The 18120-nt window shown below is 41.5% G+C and overlaps 1 protein-coding gene across 4 annotated transcripts in view; it reads right to left on the reverse strand.

Annotated features, from left to right (window-relative positions):
• The window catches only part of LOC309704149 (uncharacterized protein), a 34155-nt gene that overhangs the window by 13885 nt on the left and 2150 nt on the right, over window positions 1–18120 (reverse strand). For 3 of the 4 annotated variants that reach the window (XM_082529152.1, XM_082529151.1, XM_082529149.1), the window contains one exon: window positions 8090–8375. In XM_082529152.1, the coding sequence (XP_082385278.1) occupies window positions 8090–8327 (238 nt within the window). In that variant the 5' untranslated portion in view covers window positions 8328–8375. Of the gene's footprint in view, window positions 1–8089; window positions 8376–13790; window positions 13836–18120 lie in introns of those variants that run through there. The other variant, XM_082529150.1, reaches the window with a different exon arrangement.

An 18120-nucleotide genomic window follows, 5' to 3' on the forward strand; every position in this document is an offset into this window, starting at 1 on the left:
GTCAGCTGAGCGCACCATCCGCTCCGAGCTCCCTGACCTGCACTCAATCTACAGCAGGCGGTGCTGGACCAAGGCCAGGAAGATGGTGAAGGACCTCAGCCATCCCAACAACAGACTGTTCTCTCTGTTGAGGTCAGGAAAGCGATTCCGCTCCCTGAAGACCAACACAGAGAGACTGAGGAGGAGCTTCTTCCCGCAGGCGATACGGTCTCTCAATCACACCACCACACAGTACTGACCCACACATACAGTTCTTACACACACACTGGACTTTCTGGACTTTGGTTTTGCACAACACTGGTCACTATATTCTTCATTTCCGGTTAATACTTGTACAGCTGCTGTTATTGTGTATATATTTATTTATATTTAGATTTCTTCATACATTCTTATATAGTTCTATATTGTGTATTTTGTTGTACAGTTATTTTATTTTCAACTTTAATTTATATATTTTATCTTATTCTTCCCAGTTAAATTTACCCTTCATTCTAATTTGTGTTGTACAGTTATTTCATTTTTAAACCTTAATTTATATTTTATTCCTTCCTAGTTAAATTTACCCTTTTTAATTTTTCATATTTATTTCCTATCTTATTCATAGCCTTTTCCTTTTTTGTTTTCTTTAGGTCACGAGCAGTTGTCCAAGCATTTCACTACATATCGTACTGTGTATGACTGTGTACATGACAAATAAAAATTTGAATTTGAATTTGCAGGATTGCTCTCCCCCCGCTTCAGGACACCTACACCAGGAGATGCCGGACTAGAGCAGCGCAGATACTGAAGGACCCGTCCCATCCTGGCAACAAACTGTTCCAACTTCTGCAATCTGGTAGAAGGTTCCGCATCTTCCGGGCAAGGACAGAGAGACTCAAGAGGAGCTTCTATCCCCAAGCCATCCGTGCCCTAAACACACACACCCGCCCTCTCACAACATCTATAATTGACTGAGACAGGGCTCTTCCAGACACTAAACCAAGGCACAATGTACATTTCAATTCCTTTAATTTTAAATATGCTTATATTGTCTATCCTGTAAAATAGTCAGATGCCTATTCATATTAATGTACAGAATTCACCTGCTTGCTGCTACTACTGCACATTCACCCAGTGTATATACTATATGTATATATATATAATGTTCTTCCTCTACATATAGACCTTCCTCTCTCTCTCTCTCTCTATATATATATATATATATATATGTATATGTAGTATAATATACTACATATGCATATATATACATATATATATACTACATATACATATATATATTATATATATGTATATGTAGTATAATATACTACATATACATATATATACATATATATATACTACATATACATATATATACATATATATATACACTACATATACATATATATATATATACTACATATATACACACACATATATATATATACACATATTAGGGGTGCAACGATATTCGTATCGATATTGAACCGTTCGATACAGTGCTTTCGGTTCGGTACGCATATGTATGAACAATACAACATTTGTAATTTATTTTATCAATTTTCCTTCTGACGATGCTGTCTGTGTTGAGCGCTCAGTGAATCTGTGTTCGACTACTCCGCCTAGTGCAAAGACAAAAACAATAAGCATGCTACTAACTTTAGCCGAGTCATTTAGACAGCTGTTAGCACATGATTCTCCTTATGCTGCTGAGAATATAGCCCAGAAGAAGCGGATAGTATAGCTTTTATTTTGGAAAGAGACATTTCTCTGTAATAAACTCTCTTTTCCAAAGATGAGTGATTCCTCAATCAGATACAGGGCTTGCAATATCGCTAGCCCGACGTCCCGGAGCTAGCGATTTTTTCAGTCGGGCTACCAAAATCTATCTCTTCCCTGAACGTCGGGCTATTGTAGGAAAAATATATGTCAATGCTTTTGCATTCTTTCAGAAATGTAGCTGGGTAATTATGTCATTGGCATCGGTGAGCCACTGTCAATATGTGACATATTGAAGTCGCGTTTGAATTTGCGCTTGTTTTTTTGCTTTCACTTTGCAATCGTGCGAACTGTGTATCCGGTTGTTCAGTCTGACGTCTAAACTCCGCTGCGGGTCCATATATCAAACGATCACTATGGCATTACTGAGAGTTGAAAAACTGTCTAAAGTCTTTCATCTTTAATAAAATGATCAGCGTTCTGCTCTACCAGGTCTAACAATTGAGTTTAACATCCAGGCATCCATGAAAACGGAATTTATGACATTTAACGGAGTTAGAAGTTAGCAGGATGTTAGCTCGCTAGCTTCTATCTAAATACAATATAGCATGTCCTGACTGATTTATACATATATATATATATATATATATATATATATACACATATATATATATACACACACACACATATATATATATATATATATACACACACATATATATATATATATATATACACACACATATATATATATATATATATACACACACATATATATATATACATATATATATATATATATATATATATATATATATATATATACATATATATATATACATATATATATATATATATATATATATATATATATATATATATATATATATATATATATATATAGTATATTTATATATATAACACATATATATATGTAGTATATACATATATATATATACATATATATATATATATATATATATATATATATGTAGTATATTTATATATATAACACATATATATATGTAGTATATACATATATATATATACATATATATATATATATATATATATATACATATATATATATATATATATATATATATATATATATACTAGGGGTGCAACGATACACAAAATTCACGGTTCGGTTCGATACTTTGGTGTCACGGTTCGATATTTTTTCGATACAAAAAAAATGTTCATGCCTTTTTAATTTGTCATTTATTAAAATTATAAATATATATTTTAACTCAAAAGTACAGTTTTTAAATTTAACCCTAACCCTTGTGCGTGTTTTTTATTTTGACAGCGAATGCGCACCTGCGGACCACTTATGTGCAGCCCTGGTTATATAGCTCGTCATATTGCAGCCACAGAAATTCTTTTGTCCATGAAACCATAAAGCTGCACTTTCTTTTTGCCTTATAGTCTGATTTGTCATAACTTCTCCGTTTTGTGGTAAGCTTTTCTTTGGCTGTCACTTCTTCACCCTGACCTGTCTTATTTGGCTCAGCAGAACTGAAATGCTTTTACACACTCACTCACATAAGCTCAGCGATTCTCTGCACGATCAACCTCTCACATGTTTAAGCTTGCTGCGAGAGATTTCACTTGTCATGTTTGCATAGTAAGCTAACGATTAACAAGACGATGTCAGAGGAATTGGTGCGCAAATTATCATCACTCACAGATCAGTGCTGTCGCTCTCTATACACAGTTCGCACGATTGCAAAGTGAAAGCAAAAAAACAAGCGCAAATTCAAACGCGACTTCAATATGTCACATATTGACAGTGGCTCACCGATGCCAATGACATAATTACCCAGCTACATTTCTGAAAGAATGCAAAAGCATTGACATATATTTTTCCTTCCTACAATAGCCCGACGGGCAGGGCAGAGATAGATTTTGGTAGCCCGACTGAAAAAATCGCTAGCCCCAGGACGTCAGGCTAGCGATATTGCAAGCCCTGTATCTGATTGAGGAATCACTCATCTTTGGAAAAGAGAGTTTATTACAGAGAAATGTCTCTTTCCAAAATAAAAGCTATACTATCCGCTTCTTCTGGGCTATATTCTCAGCAGCATAAGGAGAATTATGTGCTAACAGCTGTCTAAATGACTCGGCTAAAGTTAGTAGCATGCTTGTTGTTTTTGTCTTTGCACTAGGATGATGTCGGCGTAAATGTGCAGTCATATTCGTTGTGTTCCCACTAGTGCTTTCAGGTTAATCTCGTTGAAATGACCTTAACGCCACAACACGGCAAATCTCCGTTAACGAGCTACCGCCGATCACCCCGTGCATGGGGCTAGACGGCCAACACGTTAACGAGCTAACTGCGCTAACACACTAGTTCCCACCAATGTAATTGAGCATTGCATGGCACATCCAACATACTGTTTTACTTTAGTCCATGACTCGCTTACCTTCAGGGTCATACGTCACATGAAAACCAAAATAATTCCAAACGCCAGATCTGAATGAGGGTGGGGGAGGTCCATGTTGTAAGGAGAGCTTAACTTCTGTCTCGCTAGCTTGCCCTGCGCTCTTCCTTCTGACTATGCTGTCTGTGTTGAGCGCTCAGTGGATCTGCGCTGGACAGTGCAGCCTAGGCGGAGATTCACTGAGCGCTCAACACAGACAGCATCGTCAGACGGAAAATTGATAAAATAAATTACAAATGTTGTATTGTTCGATACATATGCGTACCGAACCGAAAGCACTGTATCGAACGGTTCAATATCAATACGAATATCGTTGCACCCCTAATATATATATATATATATATATATATATATATATATATATATTTATTTATTTATTTATTTTTCTACAGTTGACAGGCTAACAAACCCTCCTGTGTCAGTGGCAGCTGAACTTCATTCAACCATGGCCTGCAATGACTTTGCCAAATTCTTCACAGAAAAAATCCAAAAGATTAGACAAGCAGTTGGTACATCAACAGCAGATCCAGGATATGTACTGTGTCCACCAAAAAACTGTTTAAACACCATGAAACAGTTTCACCCGATTAACAGCAAAGACCTGGAGGACATCTTAGGTCAACTGAACTCCTCCTCCTGCTGTTTAGATGTCCTGCCAACAAGTTTTTTCAAAAAGGTCTCAAAGACTTTGGAGTCAGACCTGTTACAGATCGTCAACTTTTCCTTAATGTCAGGTGTGTTTCCAGAACCACTAAAAACTGCTGTAATCAAACCTATACTGAAAAAGGACAATCTTGACAAGACACAAATGAACAACTACAGGCCGATCTCAAATCTCCCATTTTTAAGTAAGATCATTGAAAAAGCAGTTTCTCAACAGCTCAGTTACTTCTTAAAACAGAATAATTGCTACGATGCCTTCCAGTCAGGTTTTAGACAGAACCACAGCACTGAAACCGCTCTGACCAAAGTGTTCAATGACACATGTCTGAATACAGACAGTGGAAAAATGTCAGTCTTAGTTTTACTGGATCTCAGTGCAGCATTTGATACAGTTGACCACAACATATTACTCAAACGACTGGAGAACTGGGCAGGACTTTCAGGAACTGTACTAAACTGGTTCAAAACATACTTAGAAAACAGGAAATACTTTGTATCAATAGGTAACTTCACATCTGAGCAGACAAGTATCACATGTGGAGTTCCCCAAGGTTCCATCTTGGGACCCCTTCTGATGCTGGTCTATAAAGCTCTGAATGATTTAGGACCAAAATACATCAGTGACCTCCTGACCCAGTATGAACCTTCCAGATCCCTCAGGTCATCTGGATCCGGTTTTTTATCAGTTCCCAGAGTCAGAACCAGACACGGAGAAGCTGCATTCAGCTTTTATGCTCCATATATCTGGAACAAACTCCCAGAAAGCCTCAGATCAGCTGAAACACTCAGTTTATTTAAATCCAGGTTCTCAGCTGCATTTGAATAAAGCACCAAATCTGCACTGTTTTACTTTTAAGCGTAAATTTCAAAACTCACATTTTAACTACTGATTTTATCTACTGTTCCTTTTCTTGTTCACAGGAGCTGTGTCCAAATTCATAGGCTTCATCCTCCTGAGGCCGCATTTGTAGGCCGATTACGTCACAGTGACGCGACAAAGGCAGTCCAAATTCGAAGACTCCTCCAAACGCGTCCTCCTTTTCCCTGAATTTGAAGGATGGGTCGGGTGTATCCTTCGTAGGGATGGGTATTGATAAGATTTTAACGATTCCGATTCCATTTTCGATTCTGTTTAACGATTCGATTCTTTATCGATTCTCTTATCGATTCTTTTTTTTTTTTTTTAAAAAGGAGAACACTAAGGTCGATTAGCTTAGAACTTTGTTTTATATCTTCTCTTTGAACAAGATAGAAATTTAGGAGTAACATGGCCTTACAAACCCAACAATGACATCTTAAGAGATCCACAGCCTATGGCTCTTCAATGGGGTGTCACAGGGTCCCCAGGAAAAAAAATTGTAAATGTAAAATAATAAAATAAATATTCTTCTGTAGCAATAACAAAGTATAACATAAATTGTTCTGTGGCAATTACACAAGAATATCCAGTAATGTCCCTGCCTACAATTAAACACATTCACTTACCAAAAATCGGGGGCATCTGCTGTGGCAAATGGGTTCAAGCCTTTTACCACAAACTTAGACACTGCTCGGTGACATTCGTCTATCCTGGCCTGAAAGGAGACGCTACCGGTAGACTGCAGCGAGAACTGCCAGCATCTGAGCCAGACTCTGTCTGTCTCTCTCATCATGGTCACCTATAGGTGACCATGATGAGAGAGACAGACAGAGTACATGTACATGTACATGTACAGTAATGGCAGGTCTTGTAATAAGGCAGATTGCGCTAACATAATATGCACTGTTAGTTGATTATTTACCTGCCGCATTAACGGGAGAGGACGTGCAAACGTTAGCGCTGCTGCTGGGTTGAGAGTCACGAGTCCGGAGCGGAATTAAAAACGCGTGTCATCGCGTGTTTTGTGAGCAAATGCTTTTGCATATTCGTAGTGTTTCCTCCCTTAAATGAAATATCTACTTTGCAAGTTGCCCTGTTGTCATCGGTTCTCATAAAGTATAATCAAACTTTTGAGCGTTTGAGCCGCTTAGGCGCCGTGTTTCCTGCCAGGTAAATGACGCTCCGCAACGTGGTGACGTCATTCGGGGCGACTGGAATCGATAAGGGAATCGTTTGCAAAAATGGCAAACGATTCCAAGGAATTGAAACAGTGGGAACCGGTTCTCAACAAGAACCGGTTTTCGATACCCATCCCTAATCCTTCGTGGCCCAACCTATCCCAGAATTCATAGCGCGGCCCAGGCAATTCCAGTTTCCAACAATGGCAGCAGCTGCTTATTTTTAAAATTACTCTTATTATTCTTTCTGGGTCACAAAGTAAACTTTTAACATATTTTCAGGCGAGAATGTAGCTGTGCAAACTTCAAGTATCTGCTCAGTTTATCAAGACACCACATATTTTCAAAAGCGCTCCGACATTTTCGGAGACGTCTGTTACCCACCAGCTCGAAGCTGACCGGGAGGTCAAGGCTCACTAGAGCCGTGAGAACACCGGACTCCCCGCACATGATTTTCAAACCCCCCGTGATCTTTCACTACTCAGGTTAAACATATATAAGTCACTTAGATAACCTAAAACTGTTATAGTTTGGCTTTTTTCAGTGTTTTATTTGTTTGTGTGTAAATCGGTTCGGCTGAGATTAAAGTTATAGTTTTCACACAGCTGAATAAACGTCAAACAGAAAACTGATTATACAGAAGTGTGAGATGGTCGAGAATATACTCCGGTGTCCTGTTATATTTTATATATCAAGGAGCAGATGGCAGTTTATTAAACTCCACCGAGACAGCGGTGACGCAAATCTGAAGGCTCGACTGTTCCATTTCACAGCCTCACACTTCCAGCCTTCTCGGTCTTCAGAGGATCCGGCCCACATAGACCGCGAAGGCCGGATCCTCCAAAGGATACGGCCTATGAATTTGGACACAGCACGGGAGAACGCTTAGTCAAATTTATTTTCAAAATGAAATTGATCAGTTTTTAACTGTCGTTATATTATGTCTCTAGTAAATCCTGGATCTTCAACTATCCAACAACTTTTGTGACACTGATATGTGATATATGTAAATCAAGCCAAACCTGTTTTCATTCATTCTTATTCTGGGAACACAGATCAACCACTAAATCAACATCTTTGATGAGGAAGCTTGTTTCCTTCAATTGTATCTTCAATGCTTCACTTTTGGTCACTAACCCAAATAAAGATCTGCTGAACTCATGGCTGTATCTGAGGTAAGCAGGTCATTGTGAAGCTACTGGAAAAGAAAACTTATCATAGCGGACTTTTAGGGCTGTATTTACTGGTCTCTGTGCTTTCGCTGATTACTGTCAGGTGGTCCATTCCCTTCCCGTCCTCTGTCTGCTGGGCCTCGGGAGCATCTGTCGTTGAGGGTGGGGCCTGTTGGTCAGAGCTGGTTGGTTGAGAAGTCACAGCAGTTTGGGCAGCTTCTCCATTCTGCTGCGTGGTGATTGGCTGGTCTGGCTGCTGGGGTTCCTCCATATTACCGGGCTGATGGATGGCGCTGGGGCTGGTGGTCATTGGACGGCCGAAGCTAACTGTTGAGGAAATCTGAAGGCAGGGCTTGTTCTGAAAAGAATTACAGAGATGCCGTCAGTTATGTTGCTGCTATGAAAGTCATTAGGGCATCATTCTGATTATTGATTGGCTGATTAATTTGGCTAAACCGCCAGCTGCATATAAAAACAGAACGTGGCAGATCAGACTCGTGGAGGAAGAGCTTTGCAAACAGAAAAACACAACCACTTTATTCAAGGTCCTGGTATAATCTACTTTGCATGGTGAAGCATTTCTTGATTTAAGAATGCAATCGATGGCAGCACGGTCCAGATGATCCAAAGGTTGCAGCATCCATACTTTGATTAAGAGCCAGAGTTCCTTTGTTGCAGGTCCTAATCATGTCTGCATTTATATAAAGCAACCCTCAAAGTCATGTCAGCATTACTGTGTAACAGCCAGCACTGCTCAGAGTTCATGTTTATCTATATCCATATCTGGTTTTCAGGTGCAGCTACCAGCCACCTCCAGCTTTTCTGGGGGACATTGAGCAGTTTGAGTCCCCATGTAACCCCTCCAAGAGTCCTGGGTGATGAGCTGGAGTGCGACTCAAAAGACCCCTGTGAAGAGACAAACAATGGACCATGCCAACTCACCCAGGTTACCAAGACCCCACCCTGGATCCAGGCCAGTAAGAGAGGTTGGGCACCAGGCGCCAGGCCTTTGGTGCAACATGGCTCCACCCTCCTGTGGGACATCCACCCGGAGGAGCTTTAGAGGTTCAGTGCTTGGTGCAGCAATGCTTTGTTTATCTGATTCCAGTTATCAACCTAAGATTTGTATTTTATTTTATTATTTTAACTGAATACAGCATTAAAATGATTTGCCACTCTTACTCCAACGACATTAATCATTGCAGTTTTGCTGAAGACATTCGGATGGCCCTGTTTGGACTCCATGTTCTTGGATGTGTAGGGTTACTGTTGTGAGGAGCTATAGTTTACCTGAAAGCACAACCCTTTCCTTACCCTAACCGTGTAGTGCCTGAACAGAATTACCATAATGAGTAAAAGTGAAAAGAAAGCTTTAAGGTCTCCACCCTCTGAATCTGCAGGTCTGCTGTGATTACCAGTAAATGAAGACATTAAAGACACCTCGAGTGTAACAGTGAGACACGGGCACTGAAATTATAAAGCTCTGTGTTGTAATTTCAACTTTGATCTGGTGGTGGCAGCGTTGCCTCAACCAAGAAAATACCTCCAAATAGTCAGAAATCCTAAAGCGTAGAGGCCGATGTCCCCATCTCGTTGTTCTGAAAGCAGAAGTAGAGAGTTGGGTGGAGCAAGCACCAACTTGCGAGAGGCTGCACGGCACTAACGTGTTAACGAGCTAACCACGCTAATGCATTGACGCCGTGCAGCCCCACGCACTGGGCGAGCCGCACTAACTCGAGATTTGCTGTTTGCATGCGGTTATGGCGTTAACGTCATTTTAACGAGATTAACGCTGACAGCAGTACTTCTAATATAATGTACGACTCTGCAGATACAGACGAGGTTTTACAGGTTTCTGTTGCACTAAAATATCTTTGTGTGAGTATTTGCAACATCACAATATCACAAGTTGCTTTACGTCATCCTCCATTTTGATTTGGGGCGTGAAGCGAGCAGCATCAGAGTATTTGTAGCAGCATGATTAGGGATGATTGCATAGCGCGGCGGTGGGTGTGGATAATTTTGCCGAAAAAAAACGGCGGATGAGGGCCGGCCGAAGAGTAAACTTTAAGTAAATCCTGAATATTATGTCACTTATTTATGTGCAAATGTTTAATAACGAAGAACATTAAAACATTACTGTTGGCCACATGTCGGCAAAGTCATGTGACATTAGTGACGTTTGTACTAACTTGGTTTTAAAGCCTTTACTTTAAAATATACGGCGTTCAATAGCTGAGCTTAATCCTACAGAGAATGATCAAAGCTCATGTAGAAACAAACAAATGAACAAAAGATTTTCTCCTTCATTTCTGTCAAACACAGCTGTATGACACGTTTCCAGCTGTTAGTATCATGGTTGCTAGGCAACCTGGGCATCACAACGGAGGCTAGACCGCCCATTTCACAAGCCTCGCACTTCCGGCCTTAGCGGTCTTTGAGTACGCGGCCCATGAGGATCGTTGAGGCTGCGTACTTTAAGGCTGCAGACCCTGAATTGGGATACAGCCAATAGATGTGTTAGCAAATAGCGAGTCAGATTCCGATCAGTCTGAAACCACGTGATCGGCTCTGGACATCCCTACTCCTGATAGCATCATCTTTATTGGCCACGACCTGCTGCTTCTTCCAGACTAATGGCAGTCGGCATTCCTGACGCCGGTCCAGATATACTCAATTCTTCTGGATGAAGCCTCAAGTGGCCATTAGAGGAACTGCAGTCGTTGGGCACTTTGTTCAAACTGAAAGCAGCTTTAGTTTATTTGATGAATTTTCTTTTAAGAAACGAAATTTGATTTTGTAGTTTTTAAATCATGTTGTTCTTTTTGGTTTCAATGTTTATGTGTTGTTGTAAAGGCTCACCTTTCAGCACATTCACTTCACCAGATGCACCTTGTTTCTTTTCCTCACCTTTGATTGGGTGTGGTGCTTGGCCTTAATTGCACTCACCTGTCACTTGTTATATAAGGACTGCACTCACCTACCCCTCACTCTTTCTTCACTCCCACATGGGGCGGCAGCTGAGAGAGAGCAGTCCATGTGTGTCTTCCTTTCCTTTACCTGTTATACAATAAAACGACAAAACCTGCAAATGATGACTGCTTATTCTCATTCTAATCCGATGAGCCCATGATGATGACTACTGAAACCCTGAACCTTCCTTCCTCCAAAACGTGTTATAAAAAGAGGAGATTAATAAACTAATTTAAATGCATAATTTAGCAACAAAAGCAATAATCCTTCATATATCCTTGCATGCTTTCAGCAGGTTCTTTCCTCTCATAAGTTCAGTTTTATTAAATTGCAGCGTCCTGAGAACGAGTCGGTAGATGCAGCAGAGGAGACATGATATTAAAACTATAATGAAAGAACAGGATTTCTGCTCTGCTGGCGTCAGAGATATTAAAGGAAACCAAGCCTCAGATGAGTCCTGAGGCTCCACACATAGAAACCACTTGGTCCCAATTATTCACCATTTTACTGATTATTACTTACTTTTCATAAAAGTGAACACATCAATGTGAGAGTGTGAAAAAAGTTTCATTGCCAGTGAAATAACAACAATATTGACACGGATCACATTAATTGAAATCAATCTTTAACCCTAAATTTGTTTATCTACTATTTTGTCTTTTTAATTTTAGCAGCTCCTGCTTGCATAAAGAATCCTTCTCTCCAAATCTATTCATTCAAAAGTCAATTTGATTCATTTTATCAAGCAATAAATAAATAAATTTAGAATAAAATGAAAACACATGTATATAAATATTGACTTCTAAACTTTTCATCTTATTTGGATTATTTATTGAGATGTTCCTTTGTAGGCGGAGCCTCTGAGCTGTGATGTTCAGAGTTCCTTTATCCTGAGCTCCTTGTTCTTAATAAAAGTTGAGATTCCTCCAAATGGGCCGGGCGGCGGAGTTATTCATGAAATATTCAGACGTTTTCTCTGACAGCTTATCTAACAGCACCAAAGTTAAATGCTGAAATTATGACAGCGGCGTGTCACAAAGCTCAGAATAATTTTGTCTCTCCAAAGGTCGAGAAAAAGGAGAGAAATATTTATAAAACAGATCTGCAGCATCTGTGTGGGTTGATCAGGTTGCTGTTTAATAACAGTGACTCAACACTTTCTTGCTGCTGAGGTTTGTAGCTCGCGGGCCTTCGTGTAGGAGGAGTGAGCGCCGTCAGGAGCTTGGATTCATGCGTCGGTGAACAAAGAGCATAGTAACAATCATGTAATTTATCAGCGACTGAGAAGTTATGGAAGGGTTCATTAGGCTGTCAGTCAGTCTGAGTACGAGCAGGCGGAGGAGTAATTACAGCCTTCAGTCACAACAGCTTTATCTGTTTTTACATCCTTGGATTTAAACGTGAACAATGTCTGAACCAGCTGTGACATCCTCAGATCTGATCCGGTCAGGTGACGGGCGCTAGCTCAGAGCTCTGAGATGACAGCATGTGGATGCGACATGACGCGATTGATAAGACGCTACCTAAGGAGCGTATCCTTGATATTCACAATCCTCCTTTCTGAAACTCTGAATTATCAAATTTAAAAAAGGACCCGAGATCAGTGACCAAACCCATAAACTAACCAGGCAAGTGTTACAGCGGAGGGCCGATCTCCCCGTAGACTTCTACAGGACCAAAGGTATCGCCACCTGGTGGCCATTGCAGAATGCAAAATGAGAATGCAGCTCAGAGTCCACATCGCTCCTCTGCTTTTAGAAGGCAACAAAGAAAAGAAACTGTCCCAGCTGGGTCCACGTTTAGACACACTCATAGAGCTGCAGTTACGTCCAGTAACCACTGTTTCTGTTTCACATGTGCGGCTCCCACTAACAGGAGGTCACGGCTACACTGGGTAACGTGTGGTGGAGGTCCAGCCTGTGCCACATGCAGACGTCCTCCACCATCTTTGTCCTTAAACAGAAAAACAGGAGCCTGGAAACCAACGAGGGAAGACTCCAACACAAGCTCCACACGGTGGATGCAGACAGGTGCCAGCATGAGCTCGTGCTGTCTGCCGCACACGCTTTCTGACACGAGCAGTTCACCGTCAATCAAAAGAGACAGAGTTTAGATTCAGACACGTCTTTAAATGTTGTTTACACTGAAAAAATAAAGCCGCATGTATTAAATGTGATCCTTCCACAAACAATACTTCCTGTTTCTAAGAGAACATAAGATAGAACAGGCTTCATTAACACTGGAAACACTGCAGATTCCCTGAGTGCTGATATTTCAGACATTTTTACATCTAAAGTTGTGCTGACCATAAAACTAAGTTTGTTGTGTAAAGAGAGAGGAGCTGAAGCAGCATCATTTATCTGACTTTTTCAAACTTGTGCTGCGTTTGCTCTCGGTTCAGCGCTACCCCTGTGCTCCTCACTGTGATCAGCAGTAATCTTATCGGATCAATCAGACAGGCTCATCGATCAGAGCGATGCCTGGAGGACGAGCTGCTTCCTAAAGAGCAGGGGCTCTGTCGCAGCGCCTACACGCTCGCCGTTGTAACGACTGCCAGGACTGCATCGATCGCTTGTCCCCCTCCCCGAGGACCCAGCGCTGCAGCGCTGCTCGCTGACTGAAGCAGAGTGTGTTATTACAGCGCTGCACGAAGCTGCACGTGCTCCCTGATGCAGTGCGACCGTTTAGCAGCATCAGTGTCATTCGATGCAGATCACAGGATACGTCTGCAAAACACCTCCGATCCTCCCAAGTCGCTGACGTGCTCAGCATTCAGAGAAGAGGACGAGAGGGTGTTTACCTCTTTCTTCCCCTTCTTCATCACTCAGCGAGGCGAGCACTCGGCTCTTTGTTCTTTTGTTGGTTACCTCAGGAGCTTCAGGTTACAAGAAAACTTCTTTAACTTTAAGATTTAAGTTTCATCCGGTCTCATCCTGGATCTGTGTATTAAAACCCATCAATCATTTAAAATGAAATGTGATGGAGAAAGATGAACTCAGCACTGCTACTCAGGGTCTGTTACTACAGTGACCTCACAGCGGCCATATTATTGGTCACATGACAGAATTAAAAAGGCTCCAACAGCACAAACACGGTCCAGACCTACAGCTACATCCACCTGTCAGTCAAAGAGGCCACACCCCTAACTTTAAGCCTTAATGTGATTTAAACACAGACATCAAACAGTTTGTGCATCAGGATGTAAACGTCTTGATGCTCAATCATCCAGGTAAGCAAATCTCCAAAAGTTGATTCTGTTCATCTGGACTAAACATGTTTGCTTCTCTGGGGACCGACTACTGCTGCCTCTGCTGGATGTTAGAGGAACTGCATGTTCTCATTTTATTATAAATTTATATTCTTATGACTTTTATGCTAAAACATTTTTTTTAGACCATTTTGAAAATGTTTATTCAAGACGAAAATCCAACTGTTTCCAGTTTTCACACAAAACCTTTGATCATCATAAAAATCTGACGTGCTCTGCAGCAGATAACCTCGGATGGAGCTTTTACTTCAGAACCAGCTCGAGAGAATGACAGGAGCACATATAATCATCAGCTTACTGCAGTTAGAAATAAGAATAGTTTAGAAAATGTGACTCTGTCCAAACAGCAGAGAGCTCTATGCGACCCACATCAGAGGCTTCGAGGATAATAAGCACAGGACAGTTTTTTTATCTGCTGCGAATACTTCAAATTTTTATTTTAACAACCTGAATTTTCCTGAACATGGAGACACGGGGGTGTCCTACATAATTAAAGAGCTTCTGCTCAGGACGCCGGTTTGAATTATTTGTTAGACCCGCGAGCTTCAGCGGCTGCTGTTTGGGACCGAGTCTGTCAGACGTATGAACAAACTTACCTATGAAAATTTTAAGCTTCACAGTGAAACATCAAAAACTATGTTTCCATAAAAAACAGGAAAAAAAACTTCCCATAAAAATAAGGATATTTCATCATCATAATGATAAAAAGATTAGAGAAATGAGGGAAAAGAAATCTCACACAAAACAGAAAGAAGCTAATTGTTTCATGTCCATCTTCCACATACAGTCTGTAGTTCTCTAGATTTCTGTGACTAAATCAAACAAAATCAATGAATTTTAATGATTTATTAATCATTAATTTTGCTGATTACAGCGGTACGCTGAGATTTTACTGTCGTGTCAAAGATCAGGGACTCAGATTTCCCCTTTTGATCTCATTGGCTGGAGGAGGGTCACAAGGTCTTTAATGAAGGGTCCTTACAGGAACCGGAGTTTAACATTAATTAACCTGCTGCTGCCTTCGTCCTGTCAGCGAGCGGCAGGATTAGCGCTGCGAGCTGTGGCGGGCACTCCGGAGGGAGCGGCAGCAGGAAGACACGACCATCGCAGCCATTAGTCTGTTGTTTTTAGCTCTGCGGCGGCGGCGTAATGACTCGGGGCTCTGCAGATGTTTGTTTCATGCTGCTGGGCCAGTCATGATGCGCTGACATGATAGAAGCCTTTAATGAAATCCTGGGTAATGGCTGCGTCCCTGCAATCACAGACTCTGAGCTTGTTGGGCTGTAGCTGCGAAGCTGTGGCGCTAATCAGCTACAGGACCCTCTGACAACATGAGTCTGAGAGACGAGGCTGTAACAGGATGAAACAGCCTCACAGCCGTTGGACAAACATGGACTCGTATCAGCTGTTTTTACACCACAGACACAAAATGAATCCGTTCAAATTTTATAGCATGAAAAAAAATATGTTTGGAGGCTGGATGGAGATTTCAGAGCTGTGAGTCATCTCACCGTTCACTTAGATTTGTATTCTTAATGTGATTACATCCTCCAACGCCCCGTGACCCCGGAGGTCCAGTTTGTTTCCAGAAGTCTAGATTTTCATTTTGTTGAATTTTAGTAACTAAAATCTTTTTCCTTTCATGTTTAGTTTGTTTTTCCTCTCTAGAACAGCCTGGATCCAGATTCAGATCATGTTTTACGGTGGGTCAGGGTTTGGTCCCGCCCCAGTCATAAAACCCCTCTAGGTTAGAGTTAGGGTTCAGTTTCTCTCTGCCTGTCTGGAACAAATGTAAAAGCCTCTGTACGAGCTTTTCTTTGAACAGGAACATCTTCCACCTCGTGAGAGTTTGCCTCTTCGACCCTGATCCAGCATGGTTGACTGGAGAGCTGGTGGCTGACCTGATGGAGGTATGTAGAGGAGCTGCAGAGGCAAAAGCACTCCAACCAGAAGTGGACTCTGAACCTGATTCTTCATATGCTGACTTTGTCTTCTTTATTTCGGTTAAAGCTGTCTGTAGTCCTGTGCAAAGGTTATAGATGTTCACTTCTCCAACGCAGGCACCATGAGAAAGACTCAACTTCAACTACAAGAAGAACGCAGAGCCCTCAAACAGATGGATCAGTCTGGGATTGTGCGGGGAGTTTCAGGAGTAATCCACACAAGAGCTGTGGAAAGTTCACTGAGATGCTCCAAAGCCAAATGAGTCCAAGACCAGTGTAAAACCCAAAGCCCCAATCCCAACGTCCATGCCACCGACTTCCAAGTCCTCCGAGATGATCCAAAACCAGCCTAAACCATGTTCATGGGCGAACCCTGATCCAAAATACTGCAGCAAGAGTCCTGACAGGGACTAGAACAAAAGCTGATTTCCCCAGCTTATCTTCATGACCTTGTAGTACCATATCACCCTATTAGAGCACTTCGCTCTCGCTCTGCAGGCCTACTTGTTGTTCCTAGAGTATTTACTCTTCACCCCCGCAGATTGGTGCAGCGGTCGCATCACTGCAGGTGCTGAACCAATCCATCTGTCAGTCTCATGCTCCCCTCACTGGTGGACAAGACCCCGATATAGCTGAACACCTCCACCTGGGGCAGTAACTCATCCCTGACCGGAGTAGGCACTCCACCATTTTCCGGCTGAGGACCACGGCCTCACGGCAAGGCTGGCAAGGCACCGGCGTGAGGGTCAGATGACATCATAGTGACATCACATCCAGCCTCCATATTCAGCTAAATTCAGGTTCTACAAACTGATCCAAACTCAGCGGCCCCACGAGAGATTTGAAGCAGTTTTGAAAGGATGAATCTTTGTTTTATTTTCTAAACTCAAAATTCAACTTCCTGTTTCTCGGCCTGGTCACAGAGCGGCCATGTTGCTGTCACCTCCTCGCTCTTCGGGCGGGTCACACCTCCTGACTGTGACTGCTCTCAGTTAAAGCTGTCCCCGTGACTAAAACCAGCTCATGCAGTCAAACGGAAACATTCAAAGTCTTTAAAGGCAGACTTTCAAAATAATATTCACATTTTTTTAGGCAGTTTAATTTGAAATTCTTTGGCCGACTTCAGACTGTAAACAATCTGCTCTTGTTTCTTTCAGTTTTTTGGAAATGAAATATTTTCAGAGTTTAACCTCCAGCTCGAGCAAAGCAGGATAAACTGATCCACTAGGGGCGGGTTTTGATGATCGATTTATCGATTAAAATCGATTCTGGCTTGGATAACGTGATATCGATTCATTCAAATCCTGAATCGATTTTTTAATATCAATTTATTTTGCCCGAAATACCAGAATCTCAGTTTCAACAACCACCAAAGATTAAAACAGTAACTGAGAGCAGGAACAGGCTTCTGCACAGAGACGTGAACACAAAGCTCGACCCGCCGACGCATCAGGATCAGCGAGCTGTGACTTTCTCACTTTCGCATGGACACGGTCGGGGCTGAAAGCCGACAGCTCGCTGACTCTGTCGGCGGGTCGAGCTTTGTGTTCACGCCCTTTTTGCGCTGATTCTGAAGCTGTTAGTTTGATCTCTCTCCAAACAACATTGACCGAACCAGCAGCAAAAGAAGATCCAAACTACGCTTCACACAAACATCGTCATGGATTCACTCTGACTTTTGCTGTTTTGCTTCCACCAGGATAAAGTCACACTTCCTGCACATTCTCTGCCGTTGTTTACAGGCTGTCGGACGCTGTTTGTTTCCTTTTACTTACTTCCGAAAAGAAAAACCTCATTTCTGCCGTTCAATACTGAACAAATTTAAACTTTTTAAAATGATACAAAATGCAAAACGCTGTGTCTGTAATAAAACCGCTGTAACTTCAGAGGTGATGTTCATGTGCTGATTAATGGTTTTC

The sequence above is a fragment of the Aulonocara stuartgranti genome (assembly GCF_965226115.1).
Source record: "Aulonocara stuartgranti genome assembly, chromosome: 4".
Taxonomy (NCBI): Eukaryota; Metazoa; Chordata; class Actinopteri; order Cichliformes; family Cichlidae; genus Aulonocara; species Aulonocara stuartgranti.